The sequence below is a fragment of the Ammospiza caudacuta genome, chromosome 9 (genome assembly GCF_027887145.1).
Source record: "Ammospiza caudacuta isolate bAmmCau1 chromosome 9, bAmmCau1.pri, whole genome shotgun sequence".
NCBI lineage: Eukaryota > Metazoa > Chordata > Aves > Passeriformes > Passerellidae > Ammospiza > Ammospiza caudacuta.
Genome location: NC_080601.1, coordinates 18,953,684 through 18,978,370, shown reverse-complemented (window position 1 = coordinate 18,978,370; position 24,687 = coordinate 18,953,684). Strand labels below are relative to the sequence as shown.

Sequence of the window (24,687 nt, the reverse complement as noted above, 5' to 3'; positions counted from 1 at the left end):
GGTTTTTTGGTGAATGCCAACTGTTCATTACAAATCAAAAACTCAGGATATTAAACACTGTTTGCTATTCTATTACAGGTTGTGTGCATATATAGAGATATTTTCAACTGGAATCCACTGCAGTCATCTTATCTAGTGACAATGATCACACACAGATGTAATGGTATCTGCTACCTGTGTCCCTGCTGCTTTGTGAAGCGGCATCATTCTCCACATTGTAGATGACTGTCCCCTGGGAGTCAGAGGAGAAGTGGCTGACCACAGACTCGTGGTGTGCCTGTTTGTAAGGATAGCTGTCTGTAGAGGAATCTGTCCGGGTATCACTGGAGATGGAAGGTTCTCTCCCTGGAGAAAAAAGTAATGTCAAGGAAGCAATGTCAAATTTCCATCTTTTTCTGCTATAAAAATCAAGAAAAACTAAGAAAAGAGAGCGGGGCAACTATACAGAAGTTAAGAGATAAACAGAATACCAAAGATACCAACTCAGATTGAAGAACACCAGAGATTATGGGAAAAGTTTGCTCCTTTGGAAGGAGGTAGACAGTGTCATTCCTTCTAAAACCCCATTTCTTTCTTCCTCTTTTATAAGTACAAGTTTACCAAATCTTTTTAATATGCAAAATTAAACTACATCCACTGGACTGCAAAGTACACATTAGTACCATACTGAAATTATTGCTCATTTTCAACACTGTTGAAAATGTTGAGTGCAACTACAATATGAAACACTGCTCTGGAGAAAGCAAAAAAAATTACTCAAGTACAAAAATATTAATAAGTGTAACAAGAACATCATGTTATAATAACTCACTGGTTTGATCTACTACGACTCAAAAGCTACCTGGTATAAACTTTGTACTGAAATACTTTTATCCAAAGCAAAGTAACCTGCTCCTTCTCAAGAAGGATCCCCATTGATCCCCTACTGAAAAGTATGAAGTATCATGATTCAGTTTCAATACAGTAATACTTGAACTCATTACTGGAGGTGAGAAGGGCAATCTCCTCCCTCCACTTTTCAGTGAATAAAATTTAAAAAAAGTAATTAAAAGTAAAATCGAAACAGTTTGAAGACTATTGGTAATTTTACATATGTGATATATACACTCCTTAATACACAGGATATTAGTTTCATACTCATTTCTCCATAGAGAAATTAAAAAAGAAAAAATACAATAAAGAAGGAAGTCATTCTTATGTTTAACTGAAAACACTGACCTTGAAGGCACTTTGTGCCTTCATTTTTGGTGAGAACAAGCCCTGCAGTAAATGTCCTATTTAAGGACAGTTCAGATCTTTTGAAGTCAGAAACTGCAGTTATTGAAGTCATCAGCTAGTGTTTCTCTCTACATCCAAATCATACCAGGTCCTTCACTTCCCCCATCCCCCAGTTTCTTTCTCCAAACTTTTTTGGAAAAAATTGCTATCCAAACAATCAACAGTCTTGGACCAGGAGAGAGGTTCACAGATAAAACACTGGAAATCCTCTTCAGAATTCTTGAGCAGCTTTACAAGCAACAAGGACCCCTGCTGACAATAATACACTCCAAAGAAGGAAAACATTCCACATGCCACATTTCAGTGTGAAGGCAGAAGGCTCAGACCCCACACTGCTTACCTGAGTCCTCACTGTCATAGCAAGTCCTGCTATATTGCTGTAAATCCACCTGAGGGGGCAAGTCTTGCGTTGACACTGGAGTTCCTCTTGGATCTGCATAGAGCAGCAGCAAAGGCTGATAGTGACCCTTAATGCACTTTGTCACAACATCTTTCCATTTTGGACCAATCTGAATTGACAAGAAGAGGGGAAAAAAAGAAAAGGAAAAGGAAAAGGAAAAGGAAAAGGAAAAGGAAAAGGAAAAGGAAAAGGAAAAGGAAAAAGGAAATTAAGGTTTTCTGTCATCATTTTCTCTAATAAGTTCTCTTTTCCCCCCATCACAATTATTTCAGAGTTTGATTTTCTACTGACATACTTTAACTCTTTTATAGCCAGCATTGACCTGGACTCAGCAAGAAAGCTCCTGAGCCAACCTAATTAAAATCCAGGTATTCATCATCCTATGGCTAAAGTGATTACAGTTCCTGCTAAAAATACAACTACAAAAAAAGTCACTCCCTTTCAGATTTTTTTCCATAAAAATCTTTTCATCCTCTGGGATGTTCTAACTTTGCATCAACCAAAAAGCAGAAGATTTTTTAATTAACAAAATGAACAATAAAAGATACCAAGACAGTAAATTCATTCAAAGCTAAATACTTCAGGTGTGCAAATCTTTCTGCTGTGACAGAACATGTGCAAGCACTGACAGGCCAGGCAACTAATTCACATAGTAATACTCATCTCCCAGGTTTCACCTGACACACTGAACATTTACTCCAACAAATCTGCTCCTTACGTGAGTATTCCACTAAAGCACTGCAGGACCTATCCTTGCAAATTTTTCTGCTAAGAAGTATGACTGAATATATGTATTAAGAGGTTTTCATTCATTGAGACTGTGTCTGGGATGACTACAGGAGCAAGTTTTCCTCTCTCACCTTTGTGATTCCATGACTAGAAGGAAAAAAGGAGAGTGGCATGAAATAATGCCAAACAATCTAATGGGTTATAATGTCCTGCCAAGATCCCAGCACTGGTGCCTTTAATGTCAAGGACCTCATGCTTGGTGAAAAGGCTAAAAAAAAGCACTAACAGAAGAGCGGAAAATTTGTTGTTGGCAGCAAGCATTAGGGAAGACTGGCATGTAGACACTCAAGCAGAGCTCAACAACAGGCACTAAATAGCTATACTGCTTGTCAGCAAGGGAACGACATGTATGCACAAGCAACTGCACATTTTCAAACAACAGCATAAAAACAAGACTAGGAGCCAACAGAACAGAACTAAGAATAGGGCTTCTGAGATTTGTGGTATGCTTTTTTAAAAAATACTTCACTTTGCTGAGAAAAAAAGAGGAACAAATTTGTGAGTGGAAAACCAGCGAAAAACCCTCTCAAAATCTGTATAAAATAGAATGGATTTACACACAAGCAGCTAACAAATTTCCCAAAGAGTGTTTTCCTAAACATTTTTTCTCACCTCTTTAACATGAGCATCATCAAAGTACATCCACTTGCGGATTTTAGTCTGGAAGAAGAAGGTTGAATAGTGTTTTCCATAGTAACAGATCATTCCCACCAAATACAGCTCCGAGTGTTTTGCTCTGTCATCAGTTACTCTGAAGAAGAGCTTCAAGAAGGGAGGTAAGAAAAAGAGAAAGAGAAATTAATAAAGTGCTCAGAATTTTACATACTGCTTTATATTCAAAGACCTCAAAGTACTATAGAGAGGTGCCAGGCTTTTATTTCAAAATATAGAAGAAAACAAGGCAATAAGTAATCATGCAACGTTTAAGCAAACTCAGAGACACAGACCAGAAATGGATTCTGACCAACTCACAAGATGCTCATAAATTGAGTTACACTTGGAGTACGTGTACACTTGAAGGGATGACATTTACAACAAAGATAAAATACCTGTTACATAATTTGAATGTGGTTCTATTCCGAAAATTTGTATTCTGTGTCATGCTTGCTGATTACATCAAATACTGTTTAAAACATTCATCCCTTTTTGCAGAAACAAGGTGGTTTGGACGGTAAACAGCTGGCATTTATTCTGACTTGAGCAAGGGCTATCCAGAATATAGACAGACCAATTTATGATGCTAACACTTAGAAGATCAACTGAAGACATCAGCAGATCAAAATAATTCAGCACACAAGAAAAAAAAATCTTGTCTATTTAATTGAATTTTGTGAATTTGAATTGCACAGGTCTCATGTTTTAGTGCATTACTGCTTTACTACACAAAGACCACACTGTTTCATAACCACATTTCCATCAACTCACACTGATTCTGGTACATTGTGCACTGGACAATGCTTTTTTTCTTTAAACATCATGTGTATTTATATATTAACTATTTTATGTAGTATCTCAATGCTGCAATAAGACACAGCTACAGTTTGGTACACCAATAATTCAGCTCTAAAGCATCAGTTAATGCAGAATAAGTGAATCCTCCAGGGAATCCTATTTAATTCAGTCTGTCATTCAATCACACAGTGCCAGTCACCATCTCTTAGAGACTGTTCAGTCACAAATAACTCTTCAGTGTTATGACCACACATTTCACCAAAAAGAGGAGCTAAAGGTAAAAAAAAAAAAACAACAAAAATCCCAAAGACCACTAAACTACTTTTTGTCTTCAAAAGAAATAGAAATAAACTTCTGTTCTTTAAAATGAAAGAGCACATATGTATTTTTATAGAAATAGCACAACCATGATCCAGAATTTCCTTTCACTTGAAAGTATTTTTGCAGTTTCAGACATTTCAGAAACTCAAGAACATAGAATTCACAGGTTTTTCTAAGGCTTTCAGAGACAGGTCAGATCCTTGGTTCTACCCTCTACTCCTCTTTTTATGGACACCAAAAAGGTGAAGCTGGTGACTTTTTATTTTTTCCATTTGCTACTGTAAACTACCACAAAAAAGACAGCCTTTGTAAGTAGTGCCAAATTAAAAAAAAACTCACATCTCCCAGTTTAAGGCAAGTTCCCAGACTGTGAATCACATCCTCAGCCAGATCAGAATGGTCTGAGTCCCAAACCAAGCCAATGGTGATGATCTGTGGCGAGTTCATCAGCACACGACGAATACGGATCTTTTCCCCACAGTTACTCTGAGCATATAAATAAAACAAGACATTAATTTAATTCTTCACTTGTTACAATGTTAGGGCAAGGAACTAACAAGTATAAGTCTCAGAATTACAGCTTCCAAAGAGGAGGTGGTGAAACATAGCAGAAACACTCAGTGCCAAGGTAGGAGCTTCTCATGTCATAGATGAGATGTGCTATCAGGACTATCCTGCAGTCTCAAGCTTTGAAGCGAACACTGCCAATCCTTCCTCCTGCTATTGATAATGATTAAAACATAAGAGCAAAAATCAAGTTTATTTAGAAAAAGATAAGCAAACATACATGGAAGATCCTAGTAACATTCTTAGGAATTGGACAGAAAGGTCACTTTTGATCAGAATCTCAGATTAAAAATTGTATGTACAGAGACTGATGCTTTATATGACAGCGTCAGGAAAAATTTTCTGCTTTGCTGTTAAATTTGAATGTTTCTATAGGGTACCTCAAACATCCCATCTTAGACAGTATAGTTAGGTCTGTATTTGTATAAATACGAGAACAGTAACTGAAAGATGAGGAGATTAAGAATTTTTTTAGTAACTCAAAGGACTTCTACAATTCTTATTTCCTGTTTAGATTTTTCTTCCCATTTTTTACTTTTTAAATAAGTACCAGTGCACTTTGCAGGGGAGAGGGGTGTCAATGATGCAATGGAGTGGGGGGGGAAATGACAAAAGCTATGACAAAGTCCATTTGCAACATTCCTTTTTCCCCTGCAGCACATCACAAAGGTATCCCTAGAAAATTGTAGGAAAAAACCATTTTCATACTGAGAATCATTTCTCTTGTCCACAGAGTCCAGTTTCCCAACTGGATATAATAATTTCTGACACTAAAACCAGGGAAGATATCACAAAGCGCCTCTTACCTACAGCAATCTAGAAAATTTCATCAGAATTTCAGTCCCAAACATTATTGGGAGACAAAAATGAAAAATTTAAAAAAAAAAAAGAAAGAAACTGCAGAGGACTCTGATGTTTAAATGTAGATATGAGGTCTTAACATTAGGATGACTTTTTTCACCTGTATTTTGAAAGGTTCTTTTAAACTACAGGCAATTCTGTTTATTACCTCCCAACCTATCTTACTCTCACATTGTCTTCTTCGCTTCAGCATTTTCAGCATGACAGCAGGAACATGGCATCCTGATAAAAAGCTTCCTTACCGTAACTTTGATGACACACTTAGCTAAACATCAATAGAAAATTTTTTTTGAGTATAAAAAGAAAGGAGCAGCAAATGCTAGTATGCAATTTTATTCAACTGATTATTTCACAAAGAGCAGTTTGCCCTGACCAAGAATGTCTTTCTATTAAATTTCACATTCTTTGGTTATTAAATAGATGGACTCATATGCACCTTTTAAATGACAATAAAATATCTTAATTTCTTTGACTTAGATAAGTAAGTACGCCACTACTTGCCAATATTAAAAGGTATATATTTCAATGGAGACTTTTACTGAAGGTTTCAGAGTTATAAACTGGGAGGGGAGCCAGGTATAAAATGGAAATACTTACACTGGCCCCAGGGACCAGGTACACAAGGCCTCCTGTTAAAGGTAATGCACCTAACAGTAGCATTATATGAAGCAGCAACTCTGCAGCTGTTTCCTGCCCTACCTATTAATCAATATACAAAAAAAGTTTGATGATAACTCTTTTTGCATATTTATTAAAAGGCAGAACAAGATGTTGAACTCTTACTTTAGAAATCTAGCACTTATGCTATACATAAACAATAAGCATCTATTCTTGTTTTAATGCTTGTGGCTAGTCAAAGCAGCACCCATCATCACTAAGTTTTCCCTTCCTTCACGGAGTACCTGTGAGACACTGAATTCACACCCAAAGAGAACCAAGGCTACTCACTGGACAGTTTCTCAGGTCCCCCATGGTGCTGGCATTCTGCAGCAGCTCTCCAAACATATCTGGAGTTGGCTTCTCCCGCCTCTCCAGCATACAAATAGCTTGATTGCTTCAGTATAGACAAAGCATGGAAAACAAAAGTTTAATAATAAAACCACAAACCCACGCTAATCTAGCATATGCTTCACCTAAATTTTTTATTAAATTAAGAAACTTAAAATACAGAACACTTTTTATATTTAACATTGTAGTACAGGAAAAAAAACACATAGTTAATTGTGAATTACTACATCTTCCACAAAAATACTGCACAAAGAAAACAAGTAGAACTGAAAACAGAAATAGATTGCTTGGTTTAAATTTTTTATCTTAAAAGAAAATTTAAGCAATTGATAAATACTTGGTTTCAAAATGAAATATTTGCTTCAAAATGTGCCTCCTTCAATAAGCACAATTATAGTAAAGTAGCACAGAAAGACACATTCTGAATAAAATTACAAACAAAAATTAGCATGGTACCCAATTTATTTCACTGTCCAAATTGAAAGAAAGATATGTACACAAGAGTATTAGTGCTCAAAGCATGTTCCAGCTTAAAATGGTTTCAGAGATGAATAAATATATTAGTATGTATTGCTATTTCTAAAATAATGCATGACTTAAGATCTATTGTGATATTTCCTAAAAATATTGAATACCATTTACATAACTATTTTGCCCTTTTTCTAATAAATAATATTCGAATATATGGTGCCTGCTGGAACCTAATGAAAATCTGCAGCTTGATGGAACAGCAGGCATCAGCCACAAGGGGGATGCTTGACAGTACTCTTGCTATAGAGGTGAAATGGTACCTTTTAGGAGATCTGCATGTGAAGAGTACCTAGCAGTTTTCATGACAATTTTTTCTGTAACTATAGATATCACTGTAACTACGTATCTCACATGCCAGACATAAAACAAAGAAAAGTTATTAATCCTAATAAAGATTTCAAGACAGAAACAAATAACAGATTCCTGCCTTAATCAGATTTTAAAACCTTCTAACCGAGCAGCCATATACTCAAAGAAGACTTCTCCAGCATTAGCTCAAACAATCTGCTACAGACTTAGTGCTCATGCTCTGTGCAGCACCTTTAAAGAAAGGTCACAGTGGCCAGGGAAGTTCTCCCTTAACTAGATTAAACAGGAGCTATATATTCATCCAAGAAAAGAGGATTTGAGAACTACAGGCTGGTCAGTCTCACTCCACCACCTGGGGCCATGACAGACTAAATCAATCCCCTTGGAAATCAACCCCATGCATGTGAAGGATAAGGTGAGTCAGGGCAGTCAGCACAGGTTTACCAAGGGCAAACCATGTCTCCAGTGAGAACCTGCCTTTCTGCAACATCCCCTAGTTACTGAGGAACTGTCCTGGTCACCATGAAGGAGGAAAAAACCTTCCAGTTCAGAACTGAAACAGGGAGCCCAGAAAAGTCATGGAATTTTTGTCCTTTAAGCACTTTCAAAACTCAGCTACACACAACCCCAAGCAGCCCGATTTAGCTTTGAAGTTTACCCTGCTTTAAACAGGAGGATAGAGTAGATGTCCAAAGGTCCTTTTGAATGTAATTTTTTGTTGTTTTTCTTATCTGTCTTCTTAAATCACTTGCTCAGACATTAAAATCTTTCAAATGTACATGAGTCCTTGCTACTACAGTTGTCAAGATTCAGAATCATAAACAAGCAGACACACTGATCCATGCCTAAACTACCATCTTCTGCTTCACTAAATCCTCACGTTCTTTATCAGAGTTATCAAAGCTCTGCCAACTTTGAACAAATCATGTTCTAGGCATTTAATCAATAAAGATCATAAAGATCCAACTGCAATACCAGGGTGGGAGGAGAAAAAAAAGAAAGAAAAAAGTGGGGGGGGGGGGGCAGAGGAGGGGGATACCTGTGAAAAACTCAACTCACCAGAGTGAAGTTGTGGAAATATAATGTACCATCTGGATGAAAGGTAATGGGTCAGAGGTGGCACCACAACTGGTACAAACACACTAAAGAAAAGAAAATATAATACATTGACAAGATGAAACAGGTATTTCCACTGCAACACTTCTGCCTGTACATTTCTTTACTGTGGCAATGAATGTTTTAGGAATGAAAACATAAAACTGGACAACTGGCCCTTGGCATAAAGCACATATCTTTACCTCACCTGTTCAAATAAAGTCATTGCAAACTTCTGGTGGGAGACACAATGTGGTGCAGTGCAAATGTCTTCCTTTGTCTCATCTGCAATGTGGAAGTGAATTCGCATTAACAGGTTTTCCTAGCCAAAGGAAAAAAGGAAAAAATGCATTAGATAATTTCAACTGCAGACAAAAGTTACGATACGAATCACAAAAGCATGCCAGATGCAATAATGTTAAAGACAGAAGGCTCCTGCAAATTCATGAAAGTTACTTCAAAAACAAAGAAGTTGGTATTTCTTGGATAAAAAAAGGAAATGCCCTCCACTTCTGATTTGAAATGCTGGATCAGGTAACCATTTATTTTATTTAATAGCACTGCTGAAGACTCTGCTGCTGATTTTTCTGTCCAGTTCTCAAGCATCCATGGATATGACCAAATGTAACACAATACCTATGCAGTTTTAAAAATCACTGGATTGACACTAACTTCTCATCAACACAAAATAAATCAACTTCTACATTCCGTGAGAGCTTTGAAATTTGCCACATCAACTATATTCTATCAAAAAGGGGGAGAACTAATAAATGAAGAGGCAGACTAAATTCTGTATGACACAAAAGGACCAAACATTTCCTAGATACTAATTAATACAATCGCATCTGTTTTAAAGTTTCCAGGAATCCTTGTCCCAAGACCTTCTCTCCTCCCACTGTTGCCAACATTAATCTGTGGGTGCCAGAAATCTCTTGACAACTCTTCTAGCAGAACACTTTTCACTAACACTACTAGCTGCCTGGGTGGTTTATAGGCCTGCAATAAACAGGTTAAGATTAATTACTTGGCAAAACAGCTCTAACATTATACAACTTTCCTTGAAAAATTTTCATGTGGAAATGCAATTTCAGAAAAACTGGCAAACAAAATGTCCTTTCACCCTTTTAAGGAGATCCTTAAAACTGGAATCCTGGATCATTCTTTTAGTGCAATTTTTTCACAATTCACATCTAAAGCACACTGCAGAGGGCAAGCAGCACACATGCGAAAGAAACTGTAAAAACAGTTACCGATGCTATTACCATTTCCAAATCATTAGTCTGAGGATCCCTCTGTGCACTTTTCCAGGCCAGACATGCAAAGTCTGTTGCAATTTGGGGAAAGAAAAAATAGTGGGGAAAAAATTAAGGGGAAAAAAAATCAGGGAAGATTGGGTAGTGGTGGGCCACATCTCTGCCTGTCAAACCACCTTTCAGTCATACTCACAAAACATTCAGCAGCATCATCCATGATGCCCAGCTGGAAGCGTTGCTCATCCTGAAATGTCTTTGCAAGAGCAGTGCGCAGGGCATCAGAAGGCAGCACCTTCTCACTGCTACACTGAAACTGGTTGAATATACCCTAGCAAAAAAACAGAAAGACACTTAAGTTACTGTATTTTTCAAAATATGACTCAATTTATATGAAAACAAACAACAACCATTTAAGTTGTTTGGATCCTGCAACACACAGATACTTGTACAGTACACAGACTACAAGAACAAATCCCCGGAGTTCCTCCTTTGAAATCATACGCACCTTTGTGTATTTCTTCCTTTTCTTTCACAGATACAAGGGAGAGTTAGCAATTTAGGATAAAAATTCCCTCAGTGTCAATTCCCCCCGGATCTATTTGTCTTTCTCCAAATCTGATTCCTGAAGCAATGAACACCAAAACATTGTGCTTTTTATTTCCATCTCTCCCTCTCCATTTAACTTTCTAACTTCCAGCTTACCCATGCCACCTCGTTCCCTCTTTTAAGCAACTCTTTCTAAACATCTCTAGCTCTTAAACGGCCACAACTTGATACTAGCACACTTTAAGAAATCTGCCCTTCCTAAGTCCAAGTGGGTAAGAATTAGCTGACTTTTGTATCAGCATGCAGGAGGGAAAAGGCATGATGTGCACAGGAATAGCAGTTGCCATGTACAGCCAGCTGTTCATTTGCTGCCATAAACCTGCATTTTCATAACTGTAACTCACACATCACCTGGGTAACAACCATTTGCAAGGATGAGCAGTTCTAAGAAGACACATTATTTTGTGAAATGTGGAAGTTCTGTACATATTCCCAATTGATTAAACACGTGCATTTATTTTGTGTGCTTGCCTGCACATGTGTGTGAAATATCCAAAACCTCATCTGAACAGTTCATTTTCACTGTGCACTTCCTACAAAAACAGGAACATAATTCTGTATGCAAGATATTCAGTCTAAGTAAAAAACTTCTAGTCCTTATTTTAATACAAGACAATTCTCCATCACCACTGTGCTCTACTTTCTACCTCATTTCATATGACAAGCAACCATCTTCATCAGTGTCAATCTCAAAATTCTGCCTGTCTTTTCCTATAAAACTGTCCTCATAATTTCTCTAAAGACAGTGAAAAAGCTCAATTCATACTGCAAGAGAGGAAAAAGGGATCACCAGTCTGCTTTTCTGCATTCTAAACTTAGTAAGACAAGGAAAACAAAAATCAAACTTTTTTGCCTGCTTGATATTCTTTTAAATCTATATTAATCTGCAGTGATTCATAATTCTTCCTTTAATTACAGAAACCTTCTCCCCAACATACTTAGGATCTACAGTAATTGGAAGTCATCTAAATCTTTCTCTCCTTTAACTATTTTTACTTGTTTCTCATCAGGAAATGGGAAGGTAAGCTGGGAGGTTTGCCAAATGGAACAATCTTGTCTGTTTTGAGGAAGCTGGAAAAAGTGCCAAGCACAGCTGTCACTGCACAGGCAGCAAACCACCCTCCACGCCCCTGCCATTTCTGCCCATAGGAATGGTACAATTTGTAGTGTTGACATAATCTAAAATAGATGTAATATGCCTATATCTCTTTACTGCAACTTTTATTTTGGTGGTCCTCAAGGTGCTCATTGATGGAAAATAGTCCATTGTGCTGAAACTCACAGCTCTTCTATTATTGCCTTTATTAGAGTATCTTAGAAACATGAGAAAAGGGTAAGGAAAAGAAAGCCATGAGGCAGTATTATACTTTGTGAACTACAGACAATACCCCCCTCAGTTATCTTGTACATACATAAAACAGAAACAATCAACAAATCTCTGCACTTAAACTTGACTGCCACTTCTGTCACTCTGATAACTGAGCAAGTTTCATGTTTCATTAGTGAATTTTCTCATTTCAGTGACCCTTACAAAAAAAAAAGGCAGTGAAACACAACTCCACCCTGCTTCACATTTTGCATTAAATCATTTAAGAGCACTCCAAAATATTCACAACTGTGCTTCAGAAATGTGTTTATTCTATTTATTCAATCTCACTTCATAGATCTGAGACTTGTCTAGCAACTGGTCAACAACCTCACTGCCATGAGCCGATGGGCAAGATCTGGTTTGCTTCAATGAGAGCCCTGAAATGGCTTTGCACTCCTGAGGGGTGAGAAACAATGCAGGCTTAAACTAGGTAAAAGGAGAAGCAAACAAGGAAGCTGAACCTCTTCTTCTAAACTTCTATCTTTAAAGAAACAGTATACTTACCATGGAACAAAAAATAATTAAGCAATGTCAATTCTGTGAAGAATGCAAAAATCAGTATGTAACAGATTCCAATATAACATGGAAGAATGCTTCCTCAAATTTGTAATGACATAGCACACAATGGTATATAGTCCTATTTAGATTACAAAAGAGGAACAAAAACTTAAAACTGGTGAGTAATTGTGCATTTTAATTTAATAAAGATCAAATCTTATTATGGTATTGCACAATGCAGTTTAGACCACGTAGGAAGTCCCAAAAGCACCTCAAATGGAGTCAAAAGTACTCTGGAACACAGGGGAGTTTGGTTTTCCTTAGGTTTCAGTCACTGGGTAGGATTGGGGTTTTGGGGAGGGAGATGGGGTTGTTGGGGTTAATTCCCCTTTCTTTTTCAAGATAGGTTCTTTGCTCCCCTTCAGAACAAGTCTATCTTGTCGCTCAACCTCAGATGAACAGGTGTGGCATTTCCTGCAATTTCATCACTTCCCATTATCTAAGTCAGATCTCCCTCATCAATTTAAGGTCTTGCCTGTGAGCAATACTGTCAAGTGCTCAAACATTGGTTCCCTATAGAGGTATGGAAGCCAGCTGGGTGCAGACCAGGAAAGCACTCCTCGTTCTGCCCCAGGAGTTCTCATGGCACCTTTCTTCCAAGGGACCGTGGAACATGAGAACTTCATAAATGAAACATTCAAACTTCATTCTCCTCCAAAAACGCCTTCAACTTCTTCTGAAACTGAAGATGATGGAAATCCCATCAGTGCACTCACAGCACCGATGATCTCTTTCAATGCCTGCGTTCCAACACAAACGGGCGAAAATGCTAAGTTTCTTCTATTTTACCTTTTTCCAGTAACTAAAATCAAGGAGGCGATACAAAAAAAAAATTAGCTTAACATAAAATCTAAGAATTATTAATACTGTATTAATAGCAGTACTTTGATTTCTACACTGAGGAAATGGTTCCTGGCATGTTGGCCCGTCTACAAGCTACAACAGAACAGTGTGAGCAAGGGATTTTTCAGATAGCAAGTCTGTGTTCTGGTTATACTGCATTCCTATGAGAGGTCTATATGGAAAAGAAGCCCATCTCCCTTCACATCCCCTTCCCTACAGCTCTTCATAAGTCTGGAAATGCTAGCAGAGAATAAAATTTGGACGTGCATGTGCTCTTTAAGACCAATTCGCTAAGTCCATCTAGTTGCATGTAGTCCTTCCCCAAATACTAAGATCAACTCCCAACTACATTGTTATCTTTCACCAGCTTGCTCTCAGATGGGTCCAAACCTGGAACTTCCTTAATCTTCTTACACTATCAACTGTAGGGCCTCACTCCATTTTTTTACTATTCAGAAGGCTTTTTCATAGTTTTTAAACTGAAGGCTTTATATCCTTTCTACTACTACACAGCTGGGCCCCTGGCACACATCAGAACAAAGCCTTGCAGTCAGTGGGCTTCCAAAATAATGTCCTCGACTTTGGGAACTTGGGAGTGGGGATCAGTATGAACTTCCTAGATGTACACTGATCAAGGATCAAATAAAGGAAAACAACCTAAGTTTTGAGACCAGGTATATTTATCATACAGCTCTTCAAGAAACCTTGAAGACATTTCAGAACACTAAAATGCACATGCATGATCATAAACCAAGTTTTTTTCACCTGGTTTACTGATTAAAAATAACAAGTACTCTTTTAGGTAATCCATGGGCTTGACAGGCATTCTTGGGAGTTCTTTTAAAGATCTGTAAGTTGCAATAACTGCAACCCCCCTCCTATAGCTTACAAGATCTGCTCCCAATTATCTTTAATAGTGTTTGGAATCAACTTCCTCCCTAGGAAAGAAGTATTCCATTTATTTGGGGTAAACTGACATCTGCAGTGTGTAACTAACCATACTGATGAAACAAACCAAATTTGATACACATTCACATGCGACTTTCTAATCAAGCATGCAAAAGTAGGCTGACATAAGAATAAATTGATGGGTGAAGACAATAGGGAACAGCTACTGAATCAGAACAGTGTTTATGCACTGTAATTTTGAGTTGGGTCCTTGGCAGCTTTCTGGGAACTAACCCTTCCAGAATTATATAGAAGCTTCTTCGGAATAGGGATATCACTGCAGCTCTAGTGGTATGGTATTTCAAAGGACAAAACATGTTCCCCTCACCTTAGTATTCCCTACACTAATCAATTGTTTCTGGGTTTTAGTGATGGGATTTTTGCTTGCATGATTTTTTAAGCTTTCTCTCCATTCCAGTAGCATGTCTTTCTCACCCTGCTCAGTGCACCTTTTTTTCTTGCCTGTATTACCTAATCTCTCATTCAGAACATCACACTCTCTTCACTGAAGCCTCATACTCAGTACAATAATCTGTTTCAAATGGCTGCTAAAAATAGTTTTTCTCCTATCGAAACACAACAGCCTCCCATACCCACAGTATTTTCACTTGCTCAATTTCTTCCCCACATTTCCTCGTGTTATATTCACCTTCAAGGTTGCAACAAATTCTATGTCTATTTGGTTTTGTGTCTTTTGATCTCTTTTCAAACTTCTAAGTCTGGTGACAATCAAGCTAGATTTCCATTCTTTCCCTTCTTTTTATGTACCTTCCGTTTGTGCTCACACTGTACCCTGAATATTAAGATCAGGTCCCCAGCAGAGACTATCAAGTCAGGCACTTCTGGCTACTACCAAAATCAAGTAAAAATAATACTTTCCACAAGCCTTGTTTATGAAGGTGGCAGGAAAAGAAATTCAAATCATAGAATGTGCACATCTACTAGGTAACAATTCATTAACTGCTTCATCAAGATCAAAGCAGCCAATTGTTATTTGGAAGCTTCAATTACCAGTTTATTAACTCAGGGAACTGTACTTGCTGCTAGTTTATTTGGCAGGCAGTTAACTGCAAGTGCCAACTGATGGAAAACATTCAAACAATAAAAGTAATCATTTTATGTGTTTTGACTACTATTCTACCTGAAATACTACTGTCATTAGAAATAGAGCATAAAAAAGAGGATGTAATCTTTGCAACCAACTTATTATGGTCTCAACCACATGATGAACATTTCATAATAACTCACTCAATTTCAAGCAAGTGGCTTATGAGAACCAACTGTAGTCATTCCACTTTTTTAAAGTGCTGTAAAACCCTACTGTTCTCCATTTTCATCTTAAACAACATCATCTCTACACAGAAAATTCACATTCTTCCTGCTTTTGTTGCACATGACAAAACAACAGAAAAGACCAGCCCTATTAGAATGTATCAATCAATAGAACATTCTTCTTTGTGACCTACAAAAAACACTCAGTGCCGTATCCTGGCACTATGGAGCTCTCAGTACAATCCCTGGAAGGAGAACAAACTCTCTGTGGCATGCTCAGTACAGTGGACGGATTTCCCCCTTCCTACCCTCTTCCAGCTGTGATAAACACCAAAGCAAAGTCATGCTGAAAAAAAAAAAGGAAAATAAACCAAATCATAGTAGACTTCATCATAAATAATAAATCAAAAAGCTGTTCCAGTGTTATGGCAGGCAAACCACATAGTGGTAAGGACAGCTGGTATATTGAAAAAAATACTTAAATAATGCCACATTTTAAGGGGCAGTGTTTGGGGTTCCAGCACAGAGTCTGCAACTCTCCCTTTTTACAGCTGTTGATGCAAGGTAACTTCCAAATAACCAAGGAATGCATATCTGGAATGATATCAAGGTTCATTTTCTAGCTACATAAACACAGTCAGGGAGCACATCAAGTTTTAAAATGACTTCAAGAATTTGTGAAATGGGAAGTCTTCAACGTGGTACAAAAATAAAATGTGATTTGATCAGGTATGACATCACTGTCCTGTGATCCCATATTTGAAATTACAAGTAATATTTAGAGAGCTAACTGAGCAATTACAGTAAATACAGTGCATGACATCCAAATTCCTAGAAACAGTTGCAACAAGCCAAGAAAGTGTGGAAAAAATACTTCTTCAGTGTTATTCCATGGCTAAATTTAGCTTAGAGAAGACTATCTTCCTCTAGAGCCAAAAGGAAGAGGATGTCACCTTCAGAGCAACATTTCAGAGCAGGAGAAAGGCATGAAGCATCTCTATACAACACAGATGGTGTCAGGTATGCTGTGAAAGGACCCTGAAGTGAAGTGGGGGAACATGACATAGGCTCCTCTCCACAAGTACTGTCCCTTTCCCAGGCCAGGCTGGAATCTGAACATGCCAGCATGCTCTGAAGAAGGGTAAACATGTCCTGCCTCCACCTTGCTTGATGTGGACAAGTGTTTTGGGCAGATCCACCTGACAGCATGCAGGGCTAATTACCTCTCCCCAGACCCTAATAGGAGATTTTCGCATGGTATAGAGCTCCAAATTCTGGTGTTCCCACTGGATCCAGCCACTTCTTCTCCCTCATCTTAGCAAAGCCTAAGGCAAGATTCAAGAAAAAGAGGATGTCAAAGACCTGGAAGCTAATCCAGCATTATCCTCTGGCAGGACAATAGTTAAAGGCTTCCAGAGCAGAAAGGAGAGCTGGGGCAGGGGAAGAGATGGGCACAGAAGGGAGGGGATGACCCTGCTGCCCTGGAACACAAAACATGCTCTTGGTGATGCTTGCAGCATTAGGTGCACATTAAGCACATAATCCCACTTGTCTTACAGAAGTTTACACATAACATGTACCAGACAGACTTTTACAGGAGGAAGAAAATAGAGCAATTTGAAAACACTGATCCAGAGGGCAGCAGAGAACGAGTAAACACCTTGAAAAGCCTTTTTTCCCCTTCTACTGCCTGCTTAAGGAGAACATGAAGATGAATGGGACCATCTCCATGGTTTGGGGCTGTCCCTTGTGAATATCCCTACCTTTTCAGCTGCTTTCAAGCAAGACAGCTTACATTTCTGGTGCCCAGAGGTTTTTTTAGGGGTTATGGGGAGGTCTGGTCACCCCCAGTTTCACTTAGAGTCAAGTGATAGCCCTTATAACTCACCTTTATAATGGTATTTGACTTGATAGCAACACAAAAAGGGGGAGGGGGGAATTTTCAAATACTTATGAACACACATCAACATTTTACAAAAGATAATAAAAGTGAAAGCTTGGCACAATATTACCCAGAGAAAGAGTTTCTGGAACAGGCTTTGGTAGGATGCAGAGCAATGTCCCATGAAGAACAGACTGCACATAGAGTAGATGCAAACTTTTTGATCCAGTCGGAATCTATTTACTTTTTCAAGTTTTGGTTACTGCCCACTTTCATAAATAATTGTCTGGGTAATTCCTCAATTGCTTATGTGTTCTTTAGGGTTTTTGTGAGCTCTAGGAATTCTGCACACAACCAGACACAAGTTTGCCAAAATGTGCAAAAGTAGTAGAGGATTTGGTGCAATATTACTGTTTTACTGGAAATTCAGGGTTGTAAAAACTGCCACCTAGGAACATTATTGCTGAGAACTTCAGGTCAAAAAAAAAAGCCAAACAAAACCAAAAACACACACACATAAAATCTTTGCAGGTATCTGAGAGTGAAGAGACAGCAGCAAATTTTTCAAAAGCTGCTTATTAAAAAATAGACACACGGCTGCACGCATAGAATTTGTGAATTCCATCACACCGCCTGTCATTTCCTAGTTTATGACAGCACACTACACAATTCAAGACATCAAAAACAAGGATTGTACCAACACAACTAAACATTATTTGACCCAATGTCTGCTTTTAGTACATATATTTCAGAGATCCTGTCATTTTCCAGTTTTCCTGTAGTGCTTTCCCTCTCACACCAGCACTGCTAATCCACATGTATCTTTGTCTGCAGTTTATCTTTCAAGATCAGTAACACAAAGGTTCATCCTCTCCTTCTTTCTGCAATATTCTTTCACATCCCTCTCCCTCTTTTTTCAGTATTCTATACAGAAAGGCTTTTAACTATTATCTCCATATTAAAACCTGGACTGAAGTGCAGAGTTGAGAGTCTACTTTCGTTCATGGCAGAACCTGTCTGATCTCCTGGTATTTCCTTGATCACGTTTTTCAGTTAAACCCCAGAACGGCAAAAGCTTACATTCATGGTAAATTCCTAAATCCTTTTCTTTCTGACCTCATCTTGGCTAACAAAGAATACCAACAAGCACTTGACATTATTCAAGGGTATGATCCAAAAGATACCTTTAAATTATCCCACTGAACTTAATGAACTCAAACCAGATCATGACTAAGTCTTGTCATTCCCCTTTAAGGAAGGGGATATATTTAATACTCCATCTTTTCTGTGTCTGAAGAGCTGTATCTCACTTTGGATGCACTACCTTGCTCCTAACCCACCGTTACATCCTCTTCCGATGATACTGCTGTAAGTATCATCCTGTCTCATCATTTCAATAGATACGTCTTTGAGACAAATTTCCCCTCAAAAACAGATAAATTCTCTCACTTCATGCCTTAACAGTCTCCCTTTAGTGTTCATTTGCCAGGGAAAACTCCTCAACAACAGCCCAAAAGCTCCCTACATAATTCATTTCAAGCCTGTTCTCTACCAGAGCACCTGTGACGTTACTTAACAGCAGCAAGACAGCTGTTATATCATAAATATTGCCTGGGAAGTCAGATGATCTTAATTTAACCCTGCACTCTCTATTTAACCATTTTTATAAGACACAGTGTCTGCCATTTTTATTACTGTACATAGAATTCATGACACAAATTCTCTACAATTAGTTTATATATTTAGTTGGATTTTACAAGGCATTTGTGATCAAAGATGATGTTTAAGTCTCAAGTTCAGAAAGGAAAATCACTGCTCAGGAAGATTAAAGCTAGGTATTTTCATCATGTTTGCATCATATACATTTCTCCCACAAAATGCGAGGGGTTTGAGCTAGCAAAATTTAGAAAGGGGGTCACAAAAAACCCCCAGAATGCAACAAATTAATTGATAGAGACAAACAGAGACACAGGATTGCACAATTTACTCAAGTACATAGCAGTACTCCAAATCAGAGCTAGCATCTAGATCTTACTGTCCAGGCAGCCTCTATGACAGTCAGTTATTGAATCTGCAGCTACAAACAGAATTGATGTTTTTTAAAACAGAGAATACAAAGAGCTGAGCCATTTAATGCAGACATCAATATTTACAGTAGAAAATAGCCTTTTAGTCTTACATAATCAACAGTTTTGAACTGTTTGAAGAAAGGCTTAGCTAAATGGCCTTCCCTATCCTGACATTTAAAGTAACTCTGAAGGGAAAGGTAAATGGTGATGAGCACACTGACTGCATACAGTATTATATTTGTATACCAAATGATAAATCGGAAGAAATAAAGCAAACTTGTATTTTACTGTCTGAACTAATGGAGACTCACAATGACCTGCACACCATTAAGAAGAGTCCTTTGTGACTGAAACCTTACCAACACACTTGAACACGTTTTAGAAACTGGATCCTGGACCACTAGCTATCATCTGTACCTTGTTCTCACATATTTTCAGGTGCAAGTTTGATTATAAATATCAATTAAATATCATAAATATTTCTGCTCAAATTTTTAAAGAATGGTTTTCAATGCATTTTTAACTTTTACCTTAAGAGCACAGAAGATGCAAGAATCACCCATACATTTGTGCGTTGTGATCTGCCGGAAACTGCGGCGAAAAATGTCCAGGTGCCACAGAACCTGAAACAGAAAAGGGGCACAGCCAATTTTATGAATATATACCATTAAATATTGCATAAGCTTCTGATTAAATTGCATATGCTGAATAATCCAAGAAGTATACCAATGTCAGCAGTGATCACCTTCAAAGGGACGCCTTTTATCTAACTGCAAGTTGATGTTTTCAACTTTCTTCTTTAGCTGTAACCTTCACATGCTCATTTACAGTATGACCTTCCTCTGAATTTACTGCCTTATGCTTTTAGATTGGAAAACTCACTTCTCCATGCATGTGGCAGTGCTGGCTTAAACAGCACCTGCTCTGACTGCTCTGCTGTGCTGGCACCAGGGCCAGCCACAGGGCAACTGCACCACGAAGCTGAGCAGAGCTGCTGAGGACACTCCCAGGACTGATGGAGATGAAACTCTTCCTTTCTTCCAATCCCACACAGCTTTCTTGTTCTGAGCAGAAAGCCCAGATTATGAAGACAGAGCACCAACAGCATATACATAAACGAGTCCGTGGAGAGGAAACAGCAGAATGCTAAAATCCGTTATGCCCAATATTACCATTCCCAAGTGTCCTGACAGGCCATGATTACTAACCCCAGCCTGTTAGGGCAGTCACAGCTTTCTCTCAGGAGAATTATGGTGGTAATACCAGGTGTGTGACTAGGTAGGGTCATAGCACAGAAAAGCAAGCGGGCATTCACATGTTCCGCTAGCAACAGTGAGAGGTGGCATCTGCTCTAACAGCACCATGGTTTTTATTCTTCAGCTTTACCACTAAACCTGTACACTCTTGGGAAATTATTCAAATTTGTATCCATAAAATAGCAACAATATCCACCTCTGAGGTGTTCTATAGTGAGCTCTTTATGTATAAACGTGGTCAGGACTGGCTATTTGAGCTCAAACTAACTTTCCTGCAAACCTCAGTCACCAGCCTTCCTGAAGGCAGAAGTCTGCACTGAAAGAAGCCCTGACCTAAATCACGTCCTACCAGGTTCCGGACAGAGCAGCAAGGTCCAGGCTGACATGTGACTTGCTAAATGCTTCATTAGCACAAACAGAGGAACCAAACTTCTTATTTCTGAGGAATTTGCCTGAAGTAATTGGCTAGAAAAAATTTAGCACCCTGGCAAAATTTGTGCAGGTTTCAAGAAGTGTTTTCAACTGGAACGATTTGTCATTTAAACCATACTAATATGTAATATTCAGTAAACACATTTTTAAATATAATCTGTAAGTTTCCCAAAAATTCATAATTGCCAGGGCTATGTTTATACTCGAACTATCCCTGTACTTAAGGGCCTGGGAGGAAATATAAGCCTTGAAAACATTTGATTACAGACAAACATTCCTGAAGAACTACTTCCAACTTTACAAAAGGACAAAAAATCATATTTAGAAATGAGTCCAATTTTTTATGTAATTGCCTCTGGAGTTTAGCTTGAATGTTTAGAGAAAGTTGTAAGAGTGAGGAGCAACAAACATTCAAGAGCATTTCAGACTAAGTGTTAAAAAATTAAGATATACTCCAGAGGTATGTATTTTATGAAACGATTACCATCTTGCCTTTTTTTTTTCATTCAGCTCTGATTCTAAATACTTTCAGTATCCTGTCTCTCTTCAGCTTTAGAAGAAAAGGGTTTCTGTAGCAGATTAAAGACCAGGTCATATGCTTTCATCTTCATGTGTGGTATGCAGCTGGTATTAAGATCTACTTAGTCCAGACCTAGGTTCACTAACTCAATATTAGGAAGCAGCTGGTCATTACACCTTGCAGCTTAATAAAGGTAATTGATACAGAACATCACTAGAAACTTCTCTTTGCCCTGTCATTCCTAACATATGAAGCCTATTGAGGGTCATAGTTATACAAATATGTATTATTTGCACTGGGGGTATATGGAAGCCTGTAGCTCAGAACCTGATTGTGCCCATGGAAAAAAAACTAAACAGAAGTCAAAACTACAGTGATACAGTCTGTTCTGCACAGACAAGTCATATGAAGGGATGGAAACTGATGTGAAGGGGTTTTAAGCCCTGCTGCCAAAATTACTGAACCTCAACCATCAGATATTTGAAGCATCTAAATGGTGACAACATCTCTGTAGCAGCCATACCACTCCACTGAATTTGGCACTAGAAAAGGTTTTTCTTCTGATTCTTCTAAATCAAAAGGCAAACACTCAGCCATTTAAACTAAGCTACAAAGCAGCAGCCAGAAAGAAAACTGAACTACATAAAGTGGATCTTGTATAGTTATTATCAAACCTTGACTGGTTCAACAAAAAAAGTTTACTTTTAAGGAGTATGCATTCTGCAAGCTCTGCAATATCCTATTATTTTAAAATACAATTTCTATGTATATTTTTAGCATGGGTTGACATTCTAGAAGCTTACACATACAAGACATTCAAGTAAATGATGACTGTGTAAATGCTATTGAATTCACTAGGAAAACTTGAAAATTAAAAAGCTGTTCAACAACTCAATCTGCTTTTCCAAATGTAGCTTTATTCTATCTAGGCCCACCAAGAGTTATGTACTCGAATTTGGCTACATTGCACAGTGCCTAGGAAAACACTGCAATAGACAGAGGGCAAAACCAGGAGCATTCTTTATTCTGTGCTCTTACCTGTAGCGCACTATTCAGGAAGCAGCTGTTCTGTCCTGGTTCATTGCTGAGACCTTTACTGGGTGCTATGGAGGTGGTATTTCGTGGAGTAAACATGCCCTGTACATTGCCCCGACCCACAGAAAAGTAATTTCTTTTCCAAGACATCTTCCAGTTTCAGCTGCAGAAAATGCAGGTTTAGGCTGGCAGAATATTTGACGTGATCGGATGCTTCCTTTCAAAAAATTTGAAACTGAAACAACACCAGTCTTCCTTAAAATATAGTTTAAACAGTATTTAGCCTTTTGGCAGGACTCAAGGAGCTTGCTTCTTTTAAATCCAGCCCGGGATGCTATTCTTCGTTTGCTGCTTATGCATGCAAAAACCTCCTTTAAAAGCAGCCACATAGAACATTTGCAAAGGGATTGAATCCATGGTTGTGCAAGTTCATGTTAAGCTGCTTCTCCCTTTTCCAAATAGGCAGCAACTTCAGAGAACAAATGGCAAATCAAGGAGGTCCCAGACTCAAGACGAGAAAAACAACAACTTCCTCCCACACCCCCAAAAACACAGCTTCTGTAATCCTTCTATAATCCACCAGAAGAACACGGGAAAAATCCAATTAGTAGGGGTGCAAAGAAACCAAAACACAACCTTGGCAGCTCTCTTTCAGTTACATGTATCTTGGGTGATGAAAGAGACATTAGTCTCACAGGGGAAAAAGAAGTAACTCCAGAACTTGAGAGCAAAGATCTCAATAGCAGCGAGACGTCTCTGACACAGCTCTTCTAATTCTGCAGGCAGTCTTCAGAAACTTCTTCTCCCGATCCTCCTTTTGCAATTGGAATGCCCAGCCGTGCCAGAAAGCTTGAGAGAGAAAAATAATCAAAGGCTTGCGTCATTTAATTACTCTTGGTTTTGTGGTGTTCTGCCAAGACCAGCGTTGCCTCACCTCCCACAACACACTAAATCTTCAGAGACAAAGCAAAAAATATAAAATTTCCTCCACCCAAAAAATAAAATAATATGGAAAAGAACAGAGGATTCTGAGAAAAGCATGTAACAGCAAGGAAGTCTGGAGTATGCTGGCAAGGTTAAGAAGGAAACTAGATTAAAAAAATAAACCACAACATTCAAGTAAACCCCATGGCAGTTGTCAAACATATCCTTTACAATCTTGTAGTACCTTTTTTTTTTTTAATTATATCTTATTCATTCAAACAGTTAGACGAGGATTTGTGGTTCCATGAACACATGCTAGCACGTTCTCCACCCTAGAACTGGGATTTTGCACTGAACATGGAAGGCACAAGGCTCATCCCTGACTTGGCAACCCACTGCATTCTCCAGGGAAAAAAGTCTCCAAATTTCCCTCATCAGAAAGTATGTGTACCTCTCCTCAATCTAGGTACATGGGATAGATGATGTCTTATAAAGGGCACGGAAACAGGAATGACAAGATTCATGAAAACACAGATTTTTTTTTTTTTTTTTAATTCTCTTAAGTGTAGTCCACCTATATTTAAAGAAACTTGAATAGTATTTTCCAGGGACATTCCCAATGACATCTAGAATTCTACCAATTTTGATACACATAACAACAATTGAAATTACCTATTAGGGCTAGTATGAGCAAGATAACCCTAATCCAAATGTATTTAAGTGTTAATTGCAGCATGAAGTCACTACCAAGTAGAGATATGCAGGGTTTGAACATCAGCAAAAATTAACTGAGAGTATAATACCCTACAAAGATACCCTGGGTATCTCTGAAGGCATGTTCTTCATCTTCCACACAATTATAAATTCTTCATCTCCTGTCAAAACACACAGAACTTCCTAAAGACCTCCAAATGTGTTACAGCAGCCTAACACATTCCCTTCTACTAATACTTCATTTGTATTTCTGTTAAACTCATTCTGCAAATATTAATGAAGTCTCAGCATTGCTGTAAGGCAGGCAAATATCTTCTCACAGATGAGTAGCCCTGGTTGCCAGTGTGCCATGCAAAATTTCAGACATGCTTGCAAGCCTGCAGGCACAGACCATT

At 38.2% G+C, this 24,687-nt stretch overlaps 1 protein-coding gene across 1 annotated transcript in view; it reads right to left on the bottom strand.

The window, feature by feature from the left end:
- The window catches only part of USP54 (ubiquitin specific peptidase 54), a 46,944-nt gene extending 23,523 nt beyond the window's left edge, over positions 1–23,421 (bottom strand). The window contains exons 1-10 of the mRNA XM_058810217.1: positions 22,658–23,421; positions 19,942–20,034; positions 10,058–10,192; positions 8,820–8,933; positions 8,576–8,658; positions 6,617–6,722; positions 4,580–4,726; positions 3,080–3,229; positions 1,619–1,787; positions 175–345 (exon numbers count right to left, since the gene is read on the bottom strand). Of these exons, the coding sequence (XP_058666200.1) occupies positions 175–345; positions 1,619–1,787; positions 3,080–3,229; positions 4,580–4,726; positions 6,617–6,722; positions 8,576–8,658; positions 8,820–8,933; positions 10,058–10,192; positions 19,942–20,034; positions 22,658–22,804 (1,315 nt within the window). The 5' untranslated portion in view covers positions 22,805–23,421. The remainder of the gene's footprint in view (positions 1–174; positions 346–1,618; positions 1,788–3,079; positions 3,230–4,579; positions 4,727–6,616; positions 6,723–8,575; positions 8,659–8,819; positions 8,934–10,057; positions 10,193–19,941; positions 20,035–22,657) is intronic.
- Between the last annotated feature and the right edge of the window lie 1,266 nt (positions 23,422–24,687).